Consider the following 17,442-nt stretch of genomic DNA (forward strand, 5'->3'; position numbering starts at 1 on the left):
TATACCAGTCTTGTTTTTCTAATAACTCTAAAACCGTATATAACAAAACAATTATGAATAAGGTGAATTAAGCGACCAATAATTTTTTGTGTTTACTATGGGTTTCTGGTACATTCTTGTAATATATTTTGAGCTTTTTGTGGGGATTTTGTGCGGCAGATTCAATTTACATTGTCTTTGTATACGTTTTTCTTTTACATTTGATGCATCTTGCGTCGTCTATTTATATGGATTTATTTTACATGTGATGTATTTTTCGTCCTCTGTGTATACAACTTTCTGTTACATATGGCGTATTTTGCGTCCTCTATGAGTTTGTTGTACATCTGGTGTGTTCTGCATGAGCGTGTTGTTCTGTATTAGATTGCTCTGCATGTAATGCACTTTGTGTTTGCAGCGGGTTTGTTATTTCTCTGGTGTATTTTGTGTCAGCGGGTTTGTTGTTCTTTTGATGTATTTTGTGTCAGCGGGTTTGTTGTTCGTCCGATGTATTTTGTGTTAGCAGCGGGTTTGTTGTTCCTTTGATGTATTTTGTGTATGTGGGCTTGATATTCGTCCGATGTATTTTGTGTTAGCAGCGGGTTTGTTGTTTTTCTAGTGTATTTTGTGTCGCGCGTCAATGGCACAGGTCTCGTGCCTGGTATCATTCGCGCGCAAAAGGGACCGTCCTCGTCCCCTCATTTCCTGCCAGCAGGCTGCGCTCCAGATAACTACTACTGATCTATAGCGTGTAGGTCTGCTTAATATGGTCGCGAACGATGACCTGATCCCTTCACCCCGCTCCTGGCGGCACGAGGACGCAGATAATCTGGCGCGAATGGTACCATTTTCGTGCCTTGACCTTCGGCTTATGTCCCGCTGGAAGAGAAGACGACGACGGTCACCGTTCGAGACCACGTCCAGATCGTACTTATCTGGAGCGCAGCCCTATGACCGAAATTGACGTGTTTCCCTGGGTCATTCTTAAACTTAGACTTTAAACTTATGAAACGGACAAACTTGTGTAGGGTGCCAAAAAAATATAGATGAACAATGTTCTTAAATATTGTCTGAACAGAAATTGCTCGGAAACTATGTATAAATGTCACCTAACACCACCTGTGGAATGTGTAGATATAGCTTGTGACAAAGAAAATAAATAAACTACAATAACCAACATATCAGCTTAACCCGCACAAAATCAGAACATTACACCATTAGAAAGTTTCCAAAAACAACAACTGTTACCGACTTTAGTAATTCTTTCTTTTCCACAAATTGTGCTGTGGAAGAGCCATAGAGTAATCAGGAATTTACCAACAATATAAAATAATTCTACAAAAATGTTTTATCCACCAGTGCCACTAGTATGGTGTAATTTAGGTAAGGAAAGTTCAAATATAATCTTCTGAAGAGTAAGAAATTGATGTAGCTTGGTAAACAACAATTTATTTAATATTTAGAATTATTTGCTCTCCCAAATGTATCAGTTTGGTTAGAGGACTCCATTCATAATAGCTATACCAAAGATTCTAGCTCATGACCTTTTCCTTTAAATTTTCCATCCTCTTGCAGACTTTATCTTCATGATATATTACCATAGTTCTCGATGAGACAAGCCGAGTAATCAGCGTGCCAGCGCGGCACAATGACCCATGTAGGCGGGGATATAGTTCATGTAAAGTGAAAGCCCGCTTCTCAGCGTTAATTTAATTCAAAATGATAGGACTGATACCGTGAACACGAGTCTATCCGTTGACCTGAAAATCGTGTTCTAAAGCGTGATTTCGAATTACATGAAGAACATGACTGATACGCCCTCAGGCTGATGGGATCGCACCATATTTTCTAATTCCATAGGGGTGCACTAGTTTAAAGCAAGTCTTCGAGCCACCTCATGCCAATAAGTCGTGCAGCCAGGGGTTTCCTGTGTCTCCATTACGTTAGATGATAGTTGTGCGCAGTAATTGTAAACCAGCCTAAAACTAGACTTGATCATTTCGCGTATAGCTCGGAAGTGGGCCTGTGATGTGCATTGTAGGCTTACATTCTTAGGATAAGAAATGAACACAATGAATTTATCATATTTCCTTCCACACTGGAGAATAGCGAGAGATAAACACCTTACCATTTGTTTGCGAACATTATGATTATGTGTTTGTCTCGTTATTAACATACATTGCAGCTGATGGTGGAAAGATATCACATAGAACCATGGACAAGGATGGATAGATATCACATAGACACAGGAGGATATAGAAAGATGCAAGAAAAACACTATATCAAGAGGGGAATCAGTGCGGAGAAGGGGCGGTCATTCGATCAAAGTACGCGAAGACCTCAGATGAAAACTACTGACCACGAACCTCATGTGAACAATGCACACAAATACACACAAAGATTTATCATAGCTGTAGCTCAGTTGCCATCCGACGTTTTCTCATCAGTATATTTTATGTTTATTTATTCTATTGATGTCTTACGCCGTACTCAAGAATATTTGACTTATACGACGGTGGTCATCATTATGTTGGGAGAAAACAGGACAGAGCCCGGGAGAAACCCACAACCATCTGCTGGTTGATGGCATATCTGCCCACGTGTATACAACGGGAGAGGAAGTTTGTCCATTTAGGAGTGTAACACGAATGTTACCGTCCTCGTGCGACCTGCGGGACGAGATGTCCTCATCCGGCTTCCATATCAATTCTTTACTCGTCTTGTGTACTTTCTTTTTCCGTATCAATTTGCTGTTCATTTAATGCCGCTTGAATTCTGTGTGTAACTGTTGTAGCTATAGCCTATTCTCATTATACCAGTGTTTTGAAGGTATTCTGTTTGAAAGTAAATGTGATAACAAATATAAATGACACTCTCGTTTGCCACTCAGCACTGGAAGGTTAGAGCAAGGAAACAGGGGGTGGTTGGCCCCGTGGCAGTATAATGTGTCTGGGTGGCGTAAAACGTGACGTGTCATGTTTGGTGTCTTTAGCAGGATACTTCAATGGCTGCAGCCTTTGGTGGTATGAACACGTCCTGTCACAAAAACACCATGTATGTACACATAGCTAATAACTCTTCGTCGTCATATGGTTGAAAAATTGTTCAGTTCGGCGTAAAACTCCAAGCATGAAACTCCAAGAAACTAATATAAATAATTTGCACCCATCTGCTGAAGTAATTCTTGGGAAACTGGTAAATTTCTTAAAATAAGGCATTCGCATATATAGCCTAGAGTTAAAAGGTAACCCTGCTAACCAGTGTAGAGTATAAATGTGTAAAAGCATATCGAGGGATTTACCTCCCCTCCTGAGATCACGTGCATTTCTCTGAACTAAGTGTTTTCTGTTTCAGACTGCGTAGTTTTGTGGGTGTTGTAAAGCACGGTGTATTTGTGTTGACAGGTAAGTCATGTAAGATTGAGTACGTCTATTTTGATGGCTGGATGTTTCTATCAGGTGAGGATGTGATATCGACAGTATTTAATTGGTCGAGTTTTGCTCAGACGGATACAAAGTAGACATGCGACTGGGGCGTGTCTTTACATAGACTCTACCCTCAGCCTGTGGGTAAACCTCTAACACTGTCGATACGCAGTCAGAATATTTCCATCTCCCGGAAAACGACTAATTTTGGTTCATGTTGTTAATTGTGTCGATCTTGTCACTATAAATACAGGGCGATGGTACGTAAATTATTAATGTGAGTTTTTGAAGCTTTGACCTTAAAAGGCATTATGCAGAGTTATGTTTAAGGTCGATTACTGGCGGTGACGTGTCGCCCGTGGCACACAAAGCCAGGAGAGCCCAACCAGGGATCGCTGTTTGTTTACTAGTCTTGCTTTCTTGTTTTTTTGTTTGTTTGTTTGTTTGCACCGCTTGCCTGCCTGAACCAAATATCAAAACTTATATTTTATAAACACCCAGATTTATATATAAGCATGAAGTGACTACGTGTATTATTAACGCCACAAACAGCAGACATTACAGGCTCCCTTAGTGATATCCGACAATGGAGGGTGTAACTTGACACAGCTTATCCCGTCAGGACGGTCGTATACCCAAATTCAGGCCGTTTTATAGGCTAGCCAGGGCTGTCTGTGTGATGCTTTAGCAAACACTAACCTACTTCTACAGCCTACAGCTTAGACCAGGGGCTTACACCAGGCTGATAGGTGTATGTGTTTAGACATGTATGTCATATTTCTGGTGTGCAGCGTCAAGTTAAGTTTTAAACATTGTATGTTTTATCATGGCCCGAGACCTCGATCTAAGGGTGGCTTATATATACTGATACGTAGGGACCGCTAGCCACCCTTAGCCCAAGAGCTATCTGGACCAGATTCCGGTATAACGCTTACGAAGAGCTACCCCCTCGTCCAATTCAGATGCATTCGGTCAGCGAGGCGCACATGTGCAGCAGCGGGTGACCTTTCCGTGATATCATGTCTTGAAATCTACACTAATACTGGAAGTTATCTATGCCTTCAATCAAACATGTGATAGAAAATGAATAAAGATTTAATTTTAGCTGCTTATTAGAAGTATGACCAGACCAGATGTTTTGAAAAGACCACAGATGGAGGAAATCACGGCGATATTTTCCGATACAAGTGTATTTTGCCTTCTGCCAACTCGGTTTAGGAAAAGTTAATTTCTGTTTTACGATTTTATCCATTATGATTTATACACACCTGAATAGTTGTTACCCCTCCCCCCCTTAATGGTAATAAAAAATAATATGAAAGTTCCCGCATGTAGGGGCTCTTCGCTAGTGTCGACAACGTATTGGTTGTCTTTCTTTTTAATTCGACGTATCCCCTACATTCCATACTTTCCAGAAATTAACATTCTGACGACTTACCATGACACTGTTACTTTCAACAGGAAATGGTAAAAGTCATGGCACCAGATCGTCCTGCATGGTGTCGTTTCTGGACTTCTGGTGTACATGGCAACATTCTTCAGCAAGAAAACTATCGAGGCCTTAACATATCGTAATGCCTGTGGTGCCCAATTTTAAATGGAGCTGATGTCGAAGGTAACCTCCCTTTTTCACTGCGAATTTAATCTGACAGTTTGCACAAACTGTGGGGTTCGTCATTTTGTGCCATGGCCTTCTGTCAAATTCGCGTCTCCTCGGTCACATGGCTTTGTGCCTGTCAGAACTAACAGCCAGCTCATCAAAACATAATGACGTAATGAAAGGTCAACCACGGATGCGCATAGGTGGGCAGCAATAACACGGTTTAGTAGGTCAGAATGTCGACACGGCATGTGAGCATAAGTCACAACTGTGAATTATCTTGGATTTACTGGTCGTAAAGGCTACAGAATGCGGAAAAACTTGGCAGAGATAGAGAGGATGACACGGTGAACGTAGTTCCCTGGAGTTTTTCCCTGTTAATGCATGTATTGGTTCATTTTGCGCGGATTTTTGTTGCGCGTAGTTTCTCTGCGACAGGGTGTTTTTCCATACCACTATTTTATCCTGGATGACTCCTCGGTTATGATCTACGCCTAACCCCATATTAAAAGATCACAGCCAAGATCCTAGGCTAGTTTAATCAGCCTTGATTGCACGATATAGCAGCACTGTGGTAGTCTTTACTTCTGTGGTTCTTCACAATAACACAATAAAACACTGAAATTTGGAAGAGTTGGACCTGTTACAATTTGAAGTTATATCAATGTAGACATTCGCCCCGATTATCATATAACGTTCAGTTCTCTTCACTACCATTGTAGTCCAGACGTTTGACCCCATTATCATGTAGGGTTAAGTTCCTTTCCGTGCCACTGTAGTTCAGACATTTGACTCCATTATCATATAGGGTCATGCCTCCTTCACTACCACCATAGTCCAGATGTTTCACCCAAATACATGTATCTTATACCTGAAGCCCCACCCTTTCTGTTGAAGGTGTTTGCTAATTGGCTGGCCTTACCTTTAAATCAGCAGACTCTCGTTTTCACACACCAATCTGCTTTTCACGGATGGTGCTGTATAAAGGTGTCATCACTGTCAAACACGTCTGGCCAAATTGTCTTGATCAGATCTTTGTCAAAAAAATGTCAGGTACATGATAAATGCTAGAATCGTCAAATGTCTAACTAAGCAGTTATTTCCTCTCAGGGAAGTGAGGCGCTCAAACTGTCATATATCATATGTAAAGCAATGCTTCTTCAGCAAAAGCGACAAAAAATACTGTATCCTATATGTTGTTGAAAGAGAGGAACAGGCACTGCACTGTAGATGGAGACTGTACTGTGTTGAATTTTATATTTTCGTAAATGGGATAACCTGTATTGGTGTCAGTCTAAGTAATTAGCTGGTTTTATTTCAGTGAAAAACCGAGCGTGTAATGGCTGAAAGCAAGGAAAATCGTGAAGAAGTTCTCACATGCCCGATATGTGTGCAAACATTCCGGAAACCCGTAACGTTACCTTGTCAGCACAGTTTTTGCAGGGAGTGTATTGCTGTGTATGCTGACAAGTCTAAACCTGGACAGACAGATGAGGTCACCTGTAGCACGGGGAGTGAGGGTGTTCACCAGCTGATCTCATGCCCTGTATGTCGGACACCAATCAGTCTGGGAAGGGAAGGTGCGGCTGGTCTGCCTCCCAACTTTCACCTGGCAGAAATAGTGGAGAGGTTCTCTTCTGCTGTGAAGGTTGAGGATGACATCCCATATTGTTCTCTGTGTGGTGAGGATAATCAGGCTAAAGCTGTCAAGTTTTGTACCGACTGTTGTTTACTGTATTGTAAAGACTGTTTGGCTTCTTTTCATCCCATGATGGGTGCTATGAAGCGTCACTGGCTGATTTCGTCCCAGGAGTACCTCTCTCTGGAAACCTCACAGCGACAGACCAGTGGCAGGGATGAACAATCAACTCAGCAGCCGTCATGTCCAAAACATGGTCAGCCATTCGGCTTGTACTGTGTACCGTGCCGGCTGGTGATCTGTATGGGGTGTGTGGTTGACCATCCGGAACATGCTGTGCGGGATATACCATCTGCAGCGGAGAATGCCAAGGTAATGCGATAAAGACATTCGTATATTAGTCAACAACCACAGTGAATATTCTGAGTCAATAATCGTGAAGTCAATTCCAAACATAACGATTAATACGACATACGAAAAACTAAGAAGTTGTGTAAGTTCAAAATTACTTTGAGATCATGCAAAGAGAAGTAGTAAACAGTTTTCAATGATGTTAGAAACACGCAAGGATATTCTAAGCAAATGACTTAAATCACAATTTAAATCGTGTACCGCGCTAGTATATAGGTCGATAATCACTATAAATGTCATGATTTGGAATGGTATAATGACCCATAGTTTGTAATCTATAGTGAAGAATGTTGCTTTTTGTCCTGTACTGTAGTGAGTCGTTTTAAAGACGATCTTTTTAATGTAGCATTTTTTCCATTACAGCCAGCGGTCTTGAACAAGACCAGTGAACTGGAGAAAGTGCTACAAGAAACTAAAGAATCACTGTCAGGAGTTACGAGGCTGTACAATAAGATACAGGTTGGTAGTTTTGATGACACTTGGTTAACTTGTGATTTATTGCATACTTGGTGACTTATTTTTCTTATGAAAATTATAGCTACTCTCAGTGACACAGACGCGATATGCCCACCTCAGGCAACTCCAGTAGGTACATCATCGTCGATTATACGCTGTCATAATATCTATATTGTATATACGCACTCCACATGTGATGGGGACCGGCCCCGATAGCACAGTTGGTCGAACCTCCACTTCTTGAGCGGTAGACCTGGGTCAACTCACACCTAAGACTTTAAAAGAGGAAGTTGTAACTTCCTTTCTTGGGGTTCAGCATGAAGGCGATAGAGTAAGGACTGTTTGACCCGTATCAGTATAATGGCTCGGGCAGGGCGGTTTAATTGTCTTCGGAAAGGCGTCTCAGTGAAGCAGCACTAAATAAAAGAGCGGTGGAAATCCGTCCTGCAACAAGGAGGCACATTACATGCACCTTAAGGATTCCTTCGACATCTGAAAAATTGTTAAGTACGACGTTAAACCCCAAGCACTATCTCACTGATATGTGATGGGGCGACACCTGGGATTTAAAGACGACTCTTAATCCCAGGGTGACACTCTTGGTGTTTGAACCAAACAACTGGTGATCTCCACAGCATAAAGGCTGCACCATCTCACCCTGCTCAGAGCACCAATTGTGATATTGAATTAACGTTTCTGAGTTGACACATGTGAAGTGCATTGTAGATACAGTTGTGTGGCGCTGTTATTCCACTCTTGTTACACAGGCATGTATAATTTCTTGAACACACCTGTAATGGTCTAGATAAGATAATAAACGTTCTTTTTGTTTGTCAGGAAACCCAGGAACTTCACACTCAAGAGGTAGAAAGGGCTTATTGTGCAGCCTTGGAAGCCTTACAAGCCTGGAAACAACAGTCCTTAGATGGCATAAAAACCCGCTATTCACAGTGGAGTGTGGAGTGTAGCGCCATTCTCAAACATTTCCAGCTACAGGCTCAGGAAATGGAGAGGATGGTCGAGGCTTCCAATGATTTATTAGCGTCAACAGACGTCGAGTTTTTACAGGTGAGTCAAACATGCACAATCTTTATCATTGGTTCAGCTACCTTCAACAAATTAAATACCTCAGCTAACCACACAGGATAGTGTCCATAATTTGTCAGCTACAGAGAACATATGTAGTTTTCTTAGTTGTACGGTCCTTAATCTTGGTTCTGACCACTCATTTGTAAACAAACGTGTGTTGTGTAAGTACACAGAGGCGTCTTATTTACCATTGTCACATTATTGAACTTGTGAATCATCACCCTTGATTTATGCACAGGTATATTTCATTTAAGGATAAATTTTACTAAAGGCTATTATTTTCATAAACATGCCGTAAAATAATCACAAAACAGCCGTAGAAAGGGATACTAAGAGAAAGACCAGAATTAAGCCATTTCTTTATTTTCTTGATATCGTTGGTTTATATCCCTCTCTTTAGAAGACTTTTACCCTGGTCTTCTGATTTATAGTCCACTATGTATCTTCTCCCCACAGCCGTTACGGTAAGGGGAGATAACTCTTGTGTATTTCACTACCATAAAACTTTTTGCCATTATACTTGTGAAATTGACAAAGGGTTGCTTCTCTTACAGAAGTACCAAATTAAATCATTATCACAACTGAGTATTTATACAACAACTAACTTCAAGTTGGTTACTGTTTTGCTTGTAATCGGTAGAACAAACCGTTTCATTTTCAACTATGATTGGGTGATCGGGAAATCCTAGGAGGAAAAATTGCACTGTAACAAGCTCCATAGAATTCATTACATTGGAATTTAGAGCTGATTTTGTCAATGTATTTGACTAGGGAATGGTCTAATTGTTTAAGGGAAGAGCCAATGGCCCCTGTGTACTATAGGGGAGGTAAGACATTTCCTTTATAGCTGCGTTCTTGTTACATGTTGTGGTGAAAGTATACCCAAATTCTTCTAAAACTTGGGACAGATATTGGTAGTGTTAAAAATAGAATATTACATTTCTTTACCAGCCTTTTGGAAACGTAAAGATATGAGTATGTTGTTCATTACATGGTCTAATCATGTGAGAAAAAAGAAACTCAATAATCCTGCCAGGATTACATATATATTGGCTAAAATGAGCAGACCAGGTGACCCAGATTTTAGAAGGAAAAGAGTAGGTAAAGAATCTTTGTTTCAGTTATCATTGTTACATAATTGTATATGTATGCTCAAATCTGTTTGTTGACAGGGTTCCACGGACTTCACCAAAACGTATGTATAAATATGTTATACTTCTTTAGTTTTTTTATACACGTGCAAATGGCTATTATCAGCAGATGTATTTCTGTAAAACTGAGTACCAGCGCTGTAGTTTTCCAAAACATGACCCAAGTGTAAAGTATATCTAGTGTTCAAACATACATTTGTTCAGACATACATTTGTTCAGAGAAATGAGACCTAACCTGCTAGGAAAAGTACACTGTACATCATGACATTTTCAGGACTGTATGGTACACAGGATTACCACACAACTGTGTCTCTTTGTTTTCTTTCCTCTTCTCACAGAATTGATGACCAGCTGAATGAGATAAAAGCAGATCTGGAAAAACATGAGGTCAGCAGACAGAAGCTTCTAAATTCTGTACAACATGACCAAGTTGTTACTAGACAGGTGACTGTGAAAGAGACAGTACAAGAACGTCAGGACTTAGAAGCAGCAGTCGGTGGGCAAATGTCACCTCTACGTGTTACAAGTAGGTTCTTATATGTATAAAAGGTATACAGTTGTGTGTGCCCAGAGACCATAGATGACTGCAAGGTTTACACTAGTATGTGCATCAAGGACACAAACATAAGTGGAGAAGGCGCACAGTTTATGGGCAAAATACACGGTAGACTGTGTTAAGAAGAAAACAAACCGATATGAGTTGTAACACAATAGGGTGCGCCCAGAAAACAAATAGTATTCCAAGTGTAACGAAAGTGAGAAGTGCTTACAAAAAGCACAGATAGTGTAGGGTGTGAACAAAACACAAACTGATGTCACACTTACAGTAGGGTGTGGGCAAAGGACACAAAGTAATGCAGTGTACAATAGGGTGTACACAGAAGACACAAACTAAAGTGAGCCATGCATTAGGGTGTGCACAAAATATAATTTTATGTCAGGAGTCCATTGAGTCATCCACAACAGATACAAACTAATATGAGGCATACACTAGGGTGAGCAAAATACATACAAACTAATGTGAGGTATGCAATAGGGTGGGCAAAACAGATACAAACTAATGTGAGGTATGCAATAGAGTGGGCAAAACAGATACAAACTAATGTGAGGTATGCAATGGGGTGGGCAAAACAGATACAAACTAATGAGAGGTATGCAATAGGGTGGGCAAAACACATACAAACTAATGAGAGGTATGCAATAGGGTGGGCAAAACACATACAAACTAATGAGAGGTATGCAATGGGGTGGGCAAAACAGATACAAACTAATGTGAGGTATGCAATAGGGTGGGCAAAACACATACAAACTAATGTGAGGTATGCAATAGGGTGGGCAAAACAGATACAAACTAATGTGAGGTATGTAATAGGGTGGGCAAAACAGATACAAATTAATGTGAGGCATGCAATAGGGTGAGCAAAACAGATGCAAACTAATGTGAGGTATGCAATAGGGTGAGCAAAACAGATGCAAACTAATGTGAGGTATGCAATAGGGTGGGCAAAACAGATACAAATTAATGTGAGGCATGCAATAGGGTGCGCAAAACACATACAAGCTAATGTGAGGTATGCAATAGGGTGGGCAAAAGAAAAATACAAACTAATGTGAGGTATACAGTAAGGTGTGCAGATAGGATATAAACTAATGTGAGTTGTACAGTATGGTGGGCAAAACACATACAAACTAATGTGAGGTATGCAATAGGGTGAGCAAAACAGATACAAACTAATGTGAGGTATGCAATAGGGTGGGCAAAACTGATACAAACTAATGTGAGGTATGCAATAGGGTGGGCAAAACAGATACAAACTAATGTGAGGTATGCAATAGGGTGGGCAAAACACATACAAACTAATGTGAGGCATACCCTAGGGTGGGCAAAACACATACAAACTAATGTGAGGTATGCAATAGGGTGGGCAAAACAGATACAAACTAATGTGAGGTATGCAATAGGGTGGGCAAAACAGATACAAACTAATGTGAGGTATGCAATAGGGTGCGCAAAACACATACAAACTAATGTGAGGTATGTAATAGGGTGGGCAAAACAGATACAAACTAATGTGAGGTATGCAATAGTGTGGGCAAAAGAAAAATACAAACTAATGTGAGGTATACAGTAAGGTGTGCAGATAGGATATAAACAAATGTGAGTTGTACAGTAGGGTGTGCACAGAAGACACAAACTAATATAGAGACATAAAATAAGGTATGGTACTTGTAAAGTGTACACTGGGGTCAGAAGTCGAAAGGAAATCAGTAGGCTGTCCTGAGAAATTGAAAGCCTATGCAAGCTACTTATAGCATGGTTTGCTCAGAAATAAAAAAAAAATATAGTGTATTCAACAATATGTTATTTTCTGCAAAAAAGGAAAGCACATTGCAGAGTTATATATCGGCAGGTGTACAGTTAGAACAGGACAGATGGTAGTGTACCCCTCGGTGTCTGGGTGATATTTACCTCGTGTTCAAATAAGCAAGTGCACTGTTAGTACAGGACACGTGGCAGGGCACAGCATGTTTGCAAATCAGCAGGTGTACTGTTAATACAGAACAGATAACATATTGTACAACTGAGTGTCTGAGTGATGTTTACCTCATGATTGTGTACAAATCAGCAGGTGTACTGTTAATACAGAACAGATAACATATTGTATAACTGAGTGTCTGAGTGATGTTTACCTCATGATTGTGTACAAATCAGTAGGTGTACTGTTAATACAGAACAGATTACATATTGTACAACTGAGTGTCTGAGTGATGTTTACCTCATGATTGTGTACAAATCAGTAGGTGTACTGTTAGAAAAGGACAGATTACATAATGTAGCCCTCAGTGAAATAAAAAGAAAGTAACTCGGAATATTGAAGTCATAATATTAGTCTGTATTTCTGTCACTATGTTTGTGGCATCATCAGGAAATATATATAGTAAATAATACATAGGTTTGTATACATGTAGCCGCGTAGGTGTACAATGCACGCATGTATAAAGACAAAACACTGTATGGCAAGTTAGCAGAAAGACAGAAATGGTTGAGCGCGAGTGAGTGAGTGCTTGGGGTTTAATGTCGTACTCAATGGTTGAGCGTGAATGCCATAATATGAAGCTGGTATTGCATGAGAAAGTACTGAGGAAAAGGGAATAGAATGTACAGTTGAAGAGCCAGAGCTCTCTTTCTCTCTCTCTCTCTATATATATATATGCAATATATATATATATATATATATATATATATATATGCAATGTCTCTTATACCAGCTTAATATTATGCAGTTCCTCGTATCTGTTTTTGTTTATTATTATTATTATTATTATTAATATGAAAGGGTGGAGATTCCATGTATGTAAGCCCATATATTTACAATTGTTGATTTACATTTATTTCATCACTTAATATACGTTTTTCTTTCTTAGTCTTGAAATATTTAACTGCAGAAAATATTTACTGTGAATCCAGCAATTGATTACTACTAATAATTCTGATAGATTAAATAGCCTTTGCAATTGTTGCAATGAAAGTCACTGGGTAAGTTATTTGTGATGAGTTACCTCCCTTACTACACAAACGGCTTCGGTACTCCACGAACGACAACAGGCCTACTACAGCTTCATAGTGAATTGTGTGTTCAAATGTGCCATAACTGACAACTAAAACCAATGACTGGATAGAGGAAGGTATTATTCTTGTTGTAGGTGATAAGTTTCGAACAAATTAGATCACTAAAAGTCTGTATTTTAATCCAGTATTTAGCCTATGTCTTAGGGCTACCCATCATTTAGTGACGGATCCTTGTCGAAGTTCAACTCTTTCATACTGGCTGAAAATGACAGAGATCTGTGTATAAATTAAATTTGTGTCAGCAGTATATGTCATTTTATTCCAAGAGATTTTGTTGAGAATTAAAAATACAGTATGTGTACAGGTATTTAAACTTTAGTCTTACAGCGTGTGTTTATGGTTTGCTGTTGTTTATACTGCTTCTGTTGTGTTTTTGCAGAGCCGACGCTGAGATTCACAGAGACAGACGGCAGTGAGCTGAGAATCAATGACAGCGGCTGTGTGGTAAAGGCTGAGGGCTTGTCCTTGGATGGGAGGTGGAGGAGAGCTGTGACAGACGGGCGTTACCAGACGGGCAGGTACTACTGGGAGATACACATCACCTGTTCACATGAGTGTGGCTGTGCTGTAGGAGTGACACAGGAGAGCTATGGCGTGAGGGGGAGGACAGTCCCTCGCCGTAACTCCTGGTACATTGGGATGGTGTACAGTGGTGATGAGGTTGGGTGTTATAGTCACAGTGGTGGTGGTGAGATCAAACCTGACTATCGACAGTGGAGACGTTACACACGACCTCATCACGTGGGTGTGTACCTGGACTGTGATGACCACACACTGACAGTCCTGGACTGTGACAACAACCAGGTAATGTACACTGACAGTGATGTTATCGTCACAGAGCCTCTCGTGCCATCGGTTGAGTTTGATGTCTGGTCTGGATCTGTGTCTGTGTCTGCTCGTCTGGTAACGGGTGACTTTGCAACTCTGCCTCCAGTTCTCTGTGATATGATAAGCACTTTCTGACCATCGGGTAATTATTCATTACATCTTTTCCATCATATTATAATTTGTTGAAATACACAGTTTTGTTAAGTCTTTTTTAAAAAAAGAAAAAAAATGATCAGTTTGTAGATGTTTTAGTTAATGTGAGCAGTGTGGCTAATTCAGTATGTATAGCTTCTTCTGCAAAGTGGTCAGTGATCTGTCACAAGCTTACAGCTTGGTTTAGTTATACACAGTCTGTCTGACTTGTCCTGAACATCAATGTCAGTTTTCTTCCAGACAAAATACATGTAGATAATGACTAGGTAGTTTTATTTTTAGTAATGGTGACTTGTAAATCAGCATTATCAGGAGTGTCACTGAGCAAAACAGGTCAGAGTTTATACATGACAATACGTATAGTGAACATGTTACATGTAGTAGGATGTACATTTGTGACAAAAAACCTTGTAGAAATAAATAACCAATAGTCTGTATATATAGAATAGTGCACTTATCACGTAACTAACCACAAAATTGGGTTACACTTTGTCAAAACTGCTCTTGTTTGGTGCACTGGTCTCTTGTACCTAACTTCGTGGAAACTTGCCGCAGTATTTCGCTCCACTGAAAAAAAAAATGTTTTGCCTCTCACAGAACGCGAGTACCTCAATATCGGATCTAACTAGCAAAAACAGGCTTTTTCCAAATGATTTTCTCAGAAAGTGGCTAAGGGTATAGAAAATTATTTTTCTTACCATGATCGGGCCAGTACGTCATAACCCATGAGTGGTTTCAGATTAAATCGTAAAAACGGACCAGATCAGATTGACGTTGTTGTTGCAGCGCATTACAAAAGATAATTCTGTTTTGAATTCCGGTCGACCCTATGTTGTCTGCATGATGAGGTTAATCCTATGCTGAACAAGAACTGTTTTAGGATGCCATTATCTTAACATTGTCAGCTGTAAGTTTCTCCTTTCCTAAATGTTTCTCTATTTGTCAACTTTGCTTATTCAAACTTTGGCGTTCACAACAGTTTGTCATGATCTGGGCATAGTTTGAGTATGTGACATGTTTACAAGAGTAAATATTTGAAGCTGTTTATCAGATTTTTATCTTCAGTATAAACACATTGACATTTACTGGACTATTTGTGTTTATTGAATACCTCTAGCACACTACTATGTAAACATCTAACATATTTTCTGTAATAAACAGTTACGTCTTAGTTACTAAACAATTTTTTATGAATAAATACATTTATTAGGAAAATGATGCTAAAATGATTTGTTTGTGTCACTCAGTATGTAAACTTCATAAAAATGTGCCAATTATTTCTCTACACTCCATAGTTCTCTAACAATATCTCAGATATATGTATTGTGGCTATAACCTTTTTTCCTTTAAATGACTTCTACATGTAAGTGCTGTGATATGACCTGTGACATGTATTATTGTATTCACTGTCCTCTAAGCATTATGCCCACATTATGATATTTTCTAATTTCTAAATACATGTATATACATTGATTATGTTGCATTTTATTTAGAATATAGTTTTTTTTTGCTTGCATATGCTTAGCTTGATGAAATAATTAAAGTATCATTGTTGCGAATTTGATTACCAATCAAAAAAATAAAAAGTAAATAAGTACTTGTGCTTAATGTAAATTGACATATATATTTTACACCCTGACATATCTACTTGTAAGTTTTTCACAGCTGGCTTGTACTGTGTGTGCTGTACAGAATGGATTGATAGTTTTATTTTAGGTTTAACCCCCAAGACTACCTTTCGTCTCCAACTTGTCGTGCAGCGGAAATCATGCAGGGCCGCCGCTGGCACTCGCTGTTGTCGCAAATTCAAAACAATTTTTTGAAATGGCAATAAAATTTGAAAAAATGCGAAAATTTTTGGCAACAAATTGGTTTTCTGGGGTTTCTAGAAGATTTTCGCAATTTTTCTAATGAAAATAATCCACTTTCTTTCATTTCAAACGGCCTAATCTCCGCGAAACAACAACAACACAATTGTATATGGAGATTACAGAAATCTACAAAGGGTGTTCAGCATTGTTGCAAGTTGACTTACATTAAATAACGCTTGAAAATTAGTTTTATTAAATAACGAATGAGAATCATGGCATTTTGGGGATGCCTTTCATCGCCAATTGTGAAAAAAAAAAGTTATCAAGGGAGATAAGTCAAGGTAGAGTTACACCTGTAAATGAATTTACCTCCCATGAAAAATTTAAACTTTTTTGATCCGAAGTAAATTAAATGTTTCAGAATATGTGTCGGTACATAAATGTGTCCTGTCTCCTGTCAGGCTGTTTTACTCCAATGTACTGATCATCATGTTGCATTTAAATAAACTGAATTTACAATTTTTTTTTCTGATAGAGGAAATTAAATTTTACTAGTATCCTGCACAGAAATGTTGAAAAAGGGATAGATTTTTTGTTAAAAAAAAACAAACAAAAACATGCTGCCAGGCATTGGTCCATTATTTCGAGGGCAAATGTTGTAAATGTAACGTTTGATAAACTCCAGATATAGCTGAAAGAGACCAAGTTGATTTTAGCAGCTACACCGAGGCAGACAAAAACGACTTACAGATGGAGACCTACAAGAGTCATGGATGCTGCTTCCATTCAATCCAGTGATGATCACAAGAGATTAAGTCAAGGTTGCTAACTTAAAGTATGGCTAAAGAAAAATAGCATTTGCTACAAAATCTGATGAGTGGCTGAAGTGACTGGCTAAACAAATACTGACCCAGAGGAAGCCCTGATCATATATCCAGAGCTATGTGTGTCAAATATATATGTGTCATCTAGGACCATCCACGTCTTTATAATTACACTTGCCTCTAACTTTGGGCAGACCTGCAGTACATCTTGAATCGACTTTGTTGCGCACCACCCATGCATGACAGGCTTGATTTGATTGTTAACCCAAAGTCAAAAAACAAATAAATACATGCACATACATGTATATACATTGTGTTCTTCGTTTTTATTGTTTTGTAGGTTTATTCATAATATTGCTTTGCTCATTGCAGCCTTTGCTTAATTATTTGTCTGCAGACTATTCATTTTTTGCGCTCTCGGTTGTAAAATCTAATCTCTTTGTG

General features: G+C 39.3%; 1 protein-coding gene across 1 annotated transcript; it reads left to right on the plus strand.

Annotated features, from left to right (window-relative positions):
• Positions 1-3,291: 3,291 nt before the first annotated feature.
• LOC135462771 (probable E3 ubiquitin-protein ligase MID2) lies at positions 3,292-15,248 on the plus strand. Its single transcript, XM_064740016.1, has 7 exons — positions 3,292-3,383; positions 6,326-7,015; positions 7,418-7,513; positions 8,348-8,578; positions 9,772-9,794; positions 10,090-10,277; positions 13,762-15,248. The coding sequence occupies exons 2-7, from the start codon at positions 6,344-6,346 to the stop codon at positions 14,343-14,345; spliced, it is 1,794 nt and encodes a 597-aa protein (XP_064596086.1). The 5' UTR covers positions 3,292-3,383; positions 6,326-6,343; the 3' UTR covers positions 14,346-15,248.
• Positions 15,249-17,442: the final 2,194 nt, after the last annotated feature.

This window comes from Liolophura sinensis, chromosome 2 (assembly GCF_032854445.1).
Source record: "Liolophura sinensis isolate JHLJ2023 chromosome 2, CUHK_Ljap_v2, whole genome shotgun sequence".
Lineage (NCBI taxonomy): Eukaryota > Metazoa > Mollusca > Polyplacophora > Chitonida > Chitonidae > Liolophura > Liolophura sinensis.